This window comes from Cucurbita maxima, unplaced genomic scaffold, assembly GCF_002738345.1.
Source record: "Cucurbita maxima cultivar Rimu unplaced genomic scaffold, Cmax_1.0 Cma_Scf00018, whole genome shotgun sequence".
In the NCBI taxonomy this organism is placed as follows: Eukaryota; Viridiplantae; Streptophyta; class Magnoliopsida; order Cucurbitales; family Cucurbitaceae; genus Cucurbita; species Cucurbita maxima.
Window position 1 is genome coordinate 1,469,018 of NW_019272034.1, and position 11,095 is coordinate 1,480,112.

General features: G+C 36.9%; 2 protein-coding genes and 1 non-coding gene across 3 annotated transcripts; 2 read left to right on the forward strand and 1 right to left on the reverse strand.

The window, feature by feature from the left end:
* The first annotated feature begins 202 nt into the window (after positions 1-202).
* LOC111492795 (sucrose synthase 2) lies at positions 203-5,601 on the forward strand. The gene is made up of 15 exons (XM_023142250.1): positions 203-371; positions 555-687; positions 851-1,002; positions 1,197-1,389; positions 1,616-1,734; positions 1,872-2,088; positions 2,224-2,319; positions 2,471-2,644; positions 3,381-3,497; positions 3,576-3,742; positions 3,954-4,178; positions 4,358-4,679; positions 4,770-5,014; positions 5,081-5,219; positions 5,328-5,601. The coding sequence occupies exons 1-15, from the start codon at positions 271-273 to the stop codon at positions 5,361-5,363; spliced, it is 2,436 nt and encodes an 811-aa protein (XP_022998018.1). The 5' UTR covers positions 203-270; the 3' UTR covers positions 5,364-5,601.
* A 392-nt stretch (positions 5,602-5,993) lies between these two features.
* Positions 5,994-6,076, reverse strand: TRNAL-UAA. Its single transcript has one exon. It is a non-coding gene; the product is annotated as a tRNA-Leu (tRNA).
* A 1,152-nt stretch (positions 6,077-7,228) lies between these two features.
* Positions 7,229-9,751, forward strand: LOC111492796 (epoxide hydrolase A-like). Its single transcript, XM_023142251.1, has 3 exons — positions 7,229-7,724; positions 8,024-8,259; positions 9,401-9,751. The coding sequence occupies exons 1-3, from the start codon at positions 7,260-7,262 to the stop codon at positions 9,648-9,650; spliced, it is 951 nt and encodes a 316-aa protein (XP_022998019.1). The 5' UTR covers positions 7,229-7,259; the 3' UTR covers positions 9,651-9,751.
* The last annotated feature ends 1,344 nt before the right edge of the window (positions 9,752-11,095 follow it).

Genomic DNA, 11,095 nt, shown 5'->3' on the forward strand with positions numbered 1-11,095 from the left:
AAAAAAAAAAAAAAAAAAAAAAAAAAAAAAAAAAAAAAAAAAAAAAAAAAAAAACCACCGCGAAATCGAGGACAGGTGCCAGTTTATCTCCATTTCGCTCGTCCTTTTCGTTCTAGAAACAGCAACACCGTCTTTTATTCAAACACGTTTCGTCCTTATTTAACACTTTATCTCGATCGTTCACCAGTGTGTAAGCAGCCCCTCACTACACTCTTTCTAAGGATTTTGTTCTGTTTCTTGATTGATCGAGTTTTTCTTTAAGCTTTTTCCATGGCGACTCAGAAGAAGTTCGCTCGTATTCCCAGCGTTAGGGAACGCGTGGAGGACACACTCTCCGCTCACCGGAACGAACTTGTGTCTCTCCTCTCCAGGTCTGCTGGGTTTTTTTTTTTTTTTTAATCTGTTTGGATTTTTAGGCTTATGTTTGGAATCGTTTGAGGAAGAGCACTCTGTGTTCATTGTGTGTGTGTGTGTGTGTGTGTGTCCTGTTTATCATTTTCCACCATTTTTGAGTTGACGCTAATTTACTGATGCTTTTGTGGTGGGCTTTGAAGGTATATTGATCAGGGAAAAGGGATTTTACAGCCCCATCATTTGATTGATGAACTCGAGAATATCATTGGAGATGATGACGGGAAACTGCATCTCTCCACTGGTCCCTTTGGCGAGATTCTCAAATCTGCTCAGGTGATGATTGCTACTAGAAGTTATTTTGAATTTGTACTTATACGTTTGAATCTGCTCTGTTTATTTAAGTTTTGGTTTCTTGAATCATAATCTACTGATGTAATTTGTTCAAGTTACGTTGTATTCCCATTCTAATTAAATAGAATGTTTGGTTTTATCATAGGAAGCTATTGTTCTGCCGCCATTTGTAGCTATTGCCGTTCGCCCCAGACCTGGTGTCTGGGAGTATGTCCGTGTCAATATCTATGAACTCAGTGTCGAGCAATTAAGTGTGTCCGAGTATCTTCACTTTAAGGAAGAGCTCGTGGAGGGACAGTAAGTGTTTTTTCTTACTTGAAATGTAGATGTTTTCGAGAGGTCATCGATATTTCCATTGTGCTTATTTTTTATTGTATCTGCATACTAATGTCAGGGTCAATGGACACTTTGTACTTGAGCTTGACTTTGAACCATTCAATGCGAACTTCCCATTGTGCTTATTTTTTATTGTATCTGCATACTAATGTCAGGGTCAATGGACACTTTGTACTTGAGCTTGACTTTGAACCGTTCAATGCGAACTTCCCTCGCCCTATCCGATCCTCATCCATTGGTAATGGTGTTCAATTCCTTAATCGTCACCTGTCATCGATTATGTTTCGCAACAAGGAGTCATTGGAGCCATTGCTTGACTTCCTTCGAGCCCATAAATACAAAGGAAGTGTAAGTGTTAATTACTTAAATTGATGTTTCCTTCTTTACATGATCTAATACAACCAACTTTGATAATTTACTGGACACTATGTTAGAATTGATTCAATATACGTTGTGAATGTGTATGACTGCAATTTTCAAGTTCTTGTGATGAATGTATAGAATGAGAAATATGAAAAAGCTGCTGTGGTAAATTATGATTGAATGTGTTCTGATAATCATCGTGTGTGTGCAGGGAATAATGTTGAATGATCGAATACAAAGCCTTTCCAACCTACAGTCCTCATTGTCAAAGGCTGAGGAGTACCTTTCTAAGTTGCTGCCCAGTACACCCTATTCTGACTTTGAATATGTGTAAGCATATTGCCCCGTCTCATGTGGGTACTTGATTTTTGTTATTACTAAGCAGCCTGATGATTGTTGGAATGTATTTATCATAATAATTGGGCCAGTAACTGATACTTGTTATTCTCCTTCAATATCTCATGCAGATTACAAGGAATGGGTTTTGATAGGGGTTGGGGTGATACTGCAGAACGAGTGCTAGAGATGATGCATCTTCTCTTGGATATCCTTCAGGCTCCTGATCCGTCTGTATTAGAAACATTTCTAGGGAGGATACCAATGGTGTTTAATGTTGTAATCTTGTCTCCTCATGGTTACTTTGGTCAGGCCAATGTCTTAGGTCTTCCAGACACGGGCGGCCAGGTACTCGAAATAAATCCTCTTTCAAGCCATTTTGTTCCTTGGTTTCTTCTGAATCAAATATAGGAGTACCTAGACCATCATCAGAAGATACTGAAAAATTTAACTATCTTTTCCTTTTCGTACTTCAAATTGTAGGTAGTTTATATTTTGGACCAGGTGCGTGCGCTGGAGAAGGAAATGATCACTAGAATTAAGAAGCAAGGGTTAGATGTAACTCCTAGAATTTTAATTGTAAGTGTGCTTCTTTCCCCAACTTCCATGAGTAAAACTTGGGTTTCCTTTTGATAAGTACTTGAGTTCTTTCCTTCTATTTATATCCAGACCTTTAATTCCTTGCCAGAGTTTTTCTGTAATCTAATCATGTTGTGGGTAATTGACACAGGTTACCCGGTTAATACCGGATGCAAAGGGAACTACATGTAATCAGCATCTGGAAAAAGTCGGTGGAACCGAGCATTCACACATTTTGCGCGTTCCTTTTAGGTCAGAAAAAGGAATTTTACGTAAATGGATTTCAAGGTTTGATGTATGGCCTTATCTAGAGACCTTTGCTGAGGTAATGCGTGCAATTCTACATAAAGGCTCACAACACTTTGCTGATTACACTATTATCTGATATCTGTTTATTTATACAAACCCAACTGCTTAGGTGAAACTGAAGCTATTTACATTACATCTGTCCGTGCGTAAATGTGTTAATTTTCAGTACAGTGCTTCCTTTGCACTCATTAGTGACACTCACACCAATTGAACCCATAATGTGAGATCACTCATCGGTTGGAGAGGAGAACGAAACATTCCTTATAAGGGTGTGGAAACCTCTCCCTAGTAGACGCGTTTTAAAACCATGAGGCTGATGGCAATACGCAACAGGTCAAAGTGGACAATATCTACTAACGGTGAGTTTGGGCTATTACAAATGGTATCAGAGCCAGGCACCGGGTAGTGTGCCAGCGAGTTCGTTGGGCCCCCAAGAGGGGTGGATTGTGAGATCTCACATCGGTTGGAGAGGGGAACGAAACATTCCTTATGAGAGTGTAGAAACCTCTCCCTAGTAAACGCGTTTTAAAATCATAATGCTGACGACGATACGTAACATGCCAAAACAGACAATATCTGCTAGCGTTGAGTTTGGGCTGTTACACATAATCTGGCTATTTGAATTTCAACTCCACTTCTTTCATTCTTTCCCCTGCCTTTACCTACTCACAAGTCATCAAATATTTGCACAACTGATCTATTCGCTATTGTGTATGAGTCAGACTTCTGATATACCATGTTATTTGGAACAGGATGCGGCAAGTGAAATCATAGCTGAGCTGCAGGGTATTCCAGATTTTATTATCGGAAACTACAGTGATGGAAATCTTGTTGCTTCCTTATTGGCATATAAAATGGGAGTTACTCAGGTAGCTTAGATTAGGAGAAGCTTTTGGTATTTCAACTGTTGTCTTCTGTTGACATTTGGTTTGCAATGTAATCGGTAGTGTACCATAGCTCATGCGTTGGAGAAGACAAAATATCCCGAGTCGGACACATACTGGAAAAACTTCGAGGAGAAATATCACTTCTCATGTCAGTTCACTGCTGATTTAATAGCCATGAATAATGCAGATTTTATCATCACCAGTACATACCAGGAGATTGCCGGAACGTATGTCTTCTTATCTTTATGTTGTTTGATTCCTTGCGTTGGACCAACTTTGTTGTAATATCGCCTTTTTTCTTGAAGCAATTAATTAGTAATCAACATGGTTATAGAAGATTTGGATGTTAAATAGGAACTGGTTGAAAGAATAGATGTGAGTGCTTCTAATGAACTTCGTTACAGAATTTGCTGAGTCGATACCTGACTTTACTTGCAGGAAGAACACGGTTGGTCAATACGAGAGCCACACTGCATTTACGCTTCCTGGGCTATACAGAGTTGTTCATGGGATTGATGTCTTTGACCCAAAGTTCAATATAGTCTCTCCTGGAGCAGACATGACCATTTATTTTCCTTACTCCGAGAAGCAGTCGAGGCTTACAGCTTTACACGAATCACTGGAGAAGTTATTGTACGACCCAGAACAAAATGACGAACATGTGTAAGTCTCTTTTTCACTCAACTTTTACATTCGGGCCTTACATGTCAGAACTTTGGTGTACAAATCACTTACATAGGATGGAAGTTTGGTGTCAAATCATTCTTCATGTTAATTCTTCAAATTAAGGAGCCAATTCATATTATTCGGGAAATGCTAATCTTTGCTTGGCACGTACGCAGTGGTGCAATAGACGACAGGTCAAAACCTTTAATCTTCACCATGGCAAGGTTGGACAAGGTGAAAAATATCACTGGATTAGTTGAGCTGTATGGCAAGAATGCCAAACTGAGGGAGCTAGCAAACCTTGTTGTGGTTGGTGGTTATGTTGATGTGAAGGATTCCAAAGACAGGGAAGAAATGGGAGAAATTGAGAAAATGCATAACCTTATGAAAAAGTACAACTTGCATGGTCAATTGCGTTGGATATCGGCTCAAACGAACCGAGCACGTAATGGCGAGTTATATCGCTATATTGCAGACACACGGGGTGTTTTTGTTCAGGTGGATAATTTATGGACTTCCCTGTTCTTTTTCTTTCTTCTCCTACCTTTTTGAAGTATTATCCCAATCTTTAAGATCTTCAATTTACAGCCAGCAATTTATGAAGCATTTGGACTTACTGTTGTGGAGGCCATGACTTGTGGGCTACCAACATTTGCTACTTGCCATGGCGGCCCTGCTGAAATCATTGAACATGGCGTATCTGGATTTCACATTGACCCTTATCATCCAGACCAAGTCAGTACTCTTTTAGTAGATTTCTTTGCGAAATGCAAGGACGATCCGAGTCATTGGATTCAAATCTCCGAAGCGGGACTCCAAAGAATTTACGAAAGGTAATATATACACATTTGAAATTTACTTCTTACCCTGGATAATTCTCTCAACGTCTCGTCGTATAGGTATACATGGAAAATCTACTCGGAACGACTAATGACTCTGGCTGGAGTTTATAGTTTCTGGAAGTATGTTTCGAAACTCGAAAGGCGCGAGACGCGTCGATATCTAGAGATGTTCTACATTCTCAAGTTCCGTGATCTGGTGAGTATATTTTATTGTTCTAGTTAACCAAGTTACATACACATCCATGTTTTTTTCTTTGTTTTACCACTTTTGATCTGATAATTGGATGTACTTTTGGTTCTTTAGGCAAATTCTGTTCCTTTGGCAATCGATGATCATTGAGCTTCTGGTGGTTTAGGAACTGCTGTACTTGATCAAGGTTTTTGAGCCTTTGGTGGTATGATTGTGTAAAAATAAAGTTATGTTTGTATATATTTAAATGCAGAAGAACCCATCTTGTACTGTTGTGATCCTCGTTTTAGTTCTCGATCTCATGTTGTGATCTTGACTGCTTGGTAACGTCTACGGAGAGTTACCAAGCAGTTTGGTTTAGAATGTAATTATCTATTTGGTTCTTAAACTTTCTTTTTATTTTTTATTTTTTATTAACAAATTTACGTATATAGATAAAATTGAAAATTAGGGAAAAAAATAAAATTTATATTTATATGTATATTTAATAAATTGATTATTTTTAAAACATTCAAATTTGTGAAAGATTGATAAATTAATTTTATGAAAATAAAAGGTGAAATAGTAATTCAAACTAATATAATATAACAATATGATGCCATATTAGAATTACATTAACAGAATATGAAATAACGTTACGTAACATAAAAAAAAACAAAATTAAAATGTATTTCTAGAAAAGTCTTTAATTATTGTTTTTTTCTTTTTCTTTTTGGAAGAAAAAACACTTATCTAGAATATACTAACTATATAAAAAATGAAAAAAAAAAATGAAGCAATTGCAGGCTGTGGGGTTCGAACCCACGCGCACTTATGTGCAGAAGATCTTAAGTCTTCCCCCTTAACCTCTCGGGCAAACCTGCTTGATGTGAATAGGTCAATTTCTTTAAATAAAATATAATAAATAATGCGTAAATTGTATTATTGGATTTGTCATTTATTTATATTTGTTAACAAATGTATACCTGCACGTATCCGCGAGAGAAATAAATATTTTTATACGGATTATTTAATAGTTCGTCGCCATCGATATTGAATTTTGACCAATTTTTTTGGGATCAATTAATTAATTTATTCCCTTTTAAAATTCTAAATTAATAATTATATAATTCTCAATTTTCATAAATATATAAACTCATACGGCAAAAAGAGTTTCCTTTTAAGAAATATTAATATAAATTTATAACTATATAAATTTTAATAAATGCTTTTTAAACTTTTTTTAATATATATATTTATTAAATTATACAAATAAATTGTAAAAAAACAATTATAAATTTTAAAATCATTAAAACGAAAAATAAAAAATTAACAGTATCCCCATTATTATTTCAAAATTTTAATATAAAGAATTATAGGATATTATAAGATATTAAGTCAATTATGAATCAATGAAAAGACGGCCAACAAGAAAATAAAGATAATAATATAAAAATGTCCAAAAAAACAATAATTGAAATTATTTAATTTCAACGCCTACATTATTAATGTGAATGAACCTCGAGAATGTGAATCTATCGCTTTAAACCAATATAATATGATATTGTTACACCATAATTATAGTAGTTATAGTAGTGTATAAATTACAATATTCGTCACGAATCGAAACTTATAACCAGATTAAATTAAACATAACGTCTTTAAACTTTGGACATGTTTCAATCATGCCCATAAATTTTTACTTTGAATTTATTTTATCTCAAATGATATTTATAAATGATGAACACTGTCCTTTCAAGCACTAGAACCCTTATACTCGGATAGAGTTGTTGTCAATGTACAGCTACGACCTCCTCTTCTAGTTATTGAAAATTCGTGGCATCGAACACAAAACTCAAATTACTCATAACAATTAATTAGAAACATTTGAGTTGAAAATATGTGTAACTTTTTTAATATTCTAAAGTGGAAATGATTTTGATTCGGAAACAGTGTCAGGTAACAGATCTATCCACTACGTCACAACCATTTCAAGTTACAGTGAACAGGACATCCCCTTCTTTATAAACCCACCACCCAAGAATCAAGCAAAACTCACCCATTTCAATGGAGGCCATCCACCACACCACCGTCAAAACCAACGGCATAAACCTCCACATCGCCGCCGTCGGAACCGGCCCACCAGTCCTCCTCCTCCACGGCTTCCCTGAGTTCTGGTACTCATGGCGCCACCAGCTCATTTACCTCTCCTCCATCGGCTACCGTGCTATCGCCCCGGACCTCCGTGGCTACGGAGACTCCGACGCACCGCCGTCCGCCGACGCCTACACGACCCTGCACATCGTCGGCGACCTTGTCGGTCTCCTTGACGAGCTGGGCATAGAGAAAGTGCTTTTAGTTGGCAACGATTGGGGGGCCATAATCGCTTGGTATCTCTGTTTGTTCAGGCCCGACCGGATCAAGGCAGCCGTGATTTTGAGCGTCCAATTTTTTCCCAGAAACCCCACCACGCCCTTTGTCGAAGCCTTCAAATCTGTTCTTGGGGACCAATTCTACATGGTCAGATTTCAGGTAAATTAACTCAAATTTAAAATTACTAATTTCATTTTTCATTGAAAAATTAGTTCTGAACTGGGTTTTGAGCCGGTGGTGTTAAGAATCACCATTCTCCACAATGGTATGATATCGACCTCTTTAAGCATAAAAATCCGTTCTGAACTTGGTTTTGAACATGTGGTGTTAAGAATCACCCTACCCTTCTCTATAAGGGTATGCTTCCCGAAAATGTCTCATTACCAATAGAGATAGTATTCTTAAGTCTATGATCTTCCACTCAACTAATCAATATGAGACTCATTCTTAATGTGTAGCAACCAGGACAGGCCGAGGAAGAGTTTGGGACGGTTGACATAAAAAAGTTTTTCAACGAAGTTATGTCAAATCGGGACCCGCGAGCTCCATATTTGCCCGGAGAAGTTAAATTTGAAGGGCTTCCACCGCCGCCGCCCGCCACGTGGCTGACGCCTGAAGATATCGACGTTTATGCTGACATGTTCTCCCGCACTGGCTTCACCGGTGGCCTCAATTACTACCGAGCTTTTGACCGGTAACAAAATATTTTCACCTTTTTCATTTTTTAAATTAAAAAGTGTTTTTTTTTACCACGATAGTGTCACCTTTTTTTTTTACAGGATTTTTCATAACAATATTAAAATAAATAAATAAATAAATAAATAAAGAGGTAATTTTTTTTTTCACCTTTTACCTCTAAAATTCTTCATTTACTTTTAGGGAATTTACTTTTAGGGATTTTTCAATATAATTTCTATTAAAAAAATTATATATTTCAATAAATTTAATATATTCTTTAAGCTAAAATATATAGTAATGTTATTTCAATATAATTTCTAAAAATTTAAATTTCAACATTACAAAAGGTTCTAACATCCGAATGTGTGTATATATATACGGTTATGTTATGTTATATATGTATATGTATATGTATTTGTATATATATGTATATATGTGTATATATATATATATATATGAGAAAAATGTTCTAAGATCTAGTTACTGCAATTGCGAGCGCCAACAAATATTAGACTTGGTAAATGAAGCTAGTTTCCAAAGAAAAACGACACAGGCCCCAAAACACTGGGATAAAACATCTTCCCTCCTGTCTGGCGTAGTCTCAACTCCCGTGTCATTGCTCTCTTGAATGAACATTTGGAGTGCACTGAGAGAGGCCCGATGAAGACAGTAGAACAGTCTGTGGGGGTCTTTACACAATAGGCATTGTAAAGGTGTCGTCGGATAGTTTTTTTGAAGGTAAGGTCCTCGAGACGGGTTATTCTGAGGAGGTCTATCTGTCCACTCACTTAGTCTGTCGTTACTTCTGTTCATTCTATTAGGGCCTTCATTTCGGTGACCTGGCTGTCTATATGTTTTGCCCCTAGCGTTTGGGACCTGTGTAGTTTTTCTTTGGAAATTCGCTTCGTTCCCAAATTTTAAGAGTCTCTCAGGGTTGATAATTGCCGTAGCTAGATCTTAAACCTTTTTCTCATATATATATATATACACACGCCTGCATATATGCATATATATACATAAATGAAACTAAAACAATTCAAATTATATATATACACATACGTCCATATATAATAAGTAAGTCTCGAATATGTTTGTTTTAAATTCTGTTTAGTTAATAGACATAAATCTCTTTGTACTCAACTTGTCATGTCGTGCAGGACTTGGGAGCTGACAGCGGCATGGACAAGGGCAGAAATCAAGGTGCCAGTGAAGTTCATAGTGGGGGATTTGGACCTGACCTACCATTTTCCAGGAGCTCAAGAGTACATCCATGGCGATGGGTTCAAAAGGGACGTGCCTGGTTTGGAAGAAGTGGTTGTAATGAAAGACACTTCTCATTTCATCAACCAAGAGAGGCCTAATGAAACCAACGCCCATATTCATGATTTCTTCAACAAATTCTGCTGATCTTCGCTCTCTTTCTTAGTTCTAATCTGTTTCGTTTGGTTTGTTCTTTGTTTTTGTATCTTTGATTGCGGATTTCAATAAATTAGACATATTAAACCTAATTCATTCCACTCGTTTTGGGCTAGATAGTTAGTTTAAAGATAATCTGACGGACGAGTTTTAAAATTAAAAACTCTTAAAAGGGTCTACTACGCGTTTATGTTAAGAATCACTACTCTCCACCATTGTATGATATTGTCCACTTTGAACATAAACTCTCATGGCTTTACTTTGGGGGCTTTTCTCTCCGCACGAATATGATATTGTCCACTTTTAGCATAAACTCTCATGGCTTTGGCTTTGGTTTGGAGATAGTTTTCCTTACTTATAAACTCATGATTTTTCACTAAATTAACTAATATAAAACTCACTCCCAATAATTCTCAGCAATTTACTCTAAAAAGGTAGAACTACAAGAAACAAGAGTGAAAAGATAACCCGGTCACGATTTGAGATTAGCGAGTGGAATTCTCACGAGAAGCGGTAAGCTGCTACAACGCTCCCGCACTTTACTAATAACATAGAAAGTCAAGGCTTTGATCATCGAGAGTAGATCGTTGCCTACCACGTTTACTTGCATCACATATACAAGTACTCTTTGAACCGTGCTATTCTTTCACTGTATTACATAGTCAAGATCTGCACTAAGATGGGCTACATAGTCGAGAAAGTAGATCCGACCAGACTAAATGAATGCAAGATCAATGAAGGGGCATCTAGTCGAGTACCCACAATTTAATGAAAATCGAACTTAATTGGAAAAGAATAATAATCTTTATTAAAGTATTAAATGAAAATTAATAAAAATTGATTAATAAAAACGTTTTTCCTTTTCTTCAATTCATTACGTTTCTTTTCGGTTTCAATAGCATAGCACGAAGATCAACCTCGTCGATCACGATGGTGTAGTTCTCCGGCCGGTAGTAGCCGGTGACCGGGTCCGGGATCCACGCCGCCATCTCTGTACTTCTTTCTTCTTCTTCCTTCTTTATCATTCCGCCACTTCGTGCAGTAACTCCTTCCGCCGCCGTGCCAGACACCACTCTTTGTGCCGCCGCCGTCGCCCCCGCCCTATACCCCCGCCTGTCCAACACACACCACGTTTAAATAAGCTTAACAAAATTGTCTAAGGATTGCATTTTACACTATAAATTTATACATATTTATTTAGATTTTCTTCCTTAAATATTTAATTTTTTGGATGGATAAATACCTGATGAGAGAAACGAGGCTGGAGATGTTCATGACACGGAAGAAAGATGAGCCATCATGAATGCCAGAAATTTTTCTGTTTGTTTCTCGGGAAAATTAACAGAAGAAAAAGAGGGAAAAGAAAGCGTTTATTCAACAGGAAAGAACAATCGACGGTTAATATAGAGAGACAAAAAAAAAAAAAAAAAAAAAAA

What these genes read in the sequence shown, in the direction of transcription:
- LOC111492795 (XM_023142250.1), top strand. Translation starts at nt 271, where the DNA reads ATGGCGACTCAGAAGAAGTTCGCTCGTATTCCCAGCGTTAGGGAACGC. An exon ending in ATCTAGAGACCTTTGCTGAG is followed by an intron (nt 2,645 to 3,380) that starts GTAATGCGTGCA and finishes TATTTGGAACAG; the next exon opens with GATGCGGCAAGTGAAATCAT. An exon ending in CACGGGGTGTTTTTGTTCAG is followed by an intron (nt 4,680 to 4,769) that starts GTGGATAATTTA and finishes TTCAATTTACAG; the next exon opens with CCAGCAATTTATGAAGCATT.
- LOC111492796 (XM_023142251.1), top strand. Translation starts at nt 7,260, where the DNA reads ATGGAGGCCATCCACCACACCACCGTCAAAACCAACGGCATAAACCTC. An exon ending in TCTACATGGTCAGATTTCAG is followed by an intron (nt 7,725 to 8,023) that starts GTAAATTAACTC and finishes CTTAATGTGTAG; the next exon opens with CAACCAGGACAGGCCGAGGA. An exon ending in TACTACCGAGCTTTTGACCG is followed by an intron (nt 8,260 to 9,400) that starts GTAACAAAATAT and finishes CATGTCGTGCAG; the next exon opens with GACTTGGGAGCTGACAGCGG.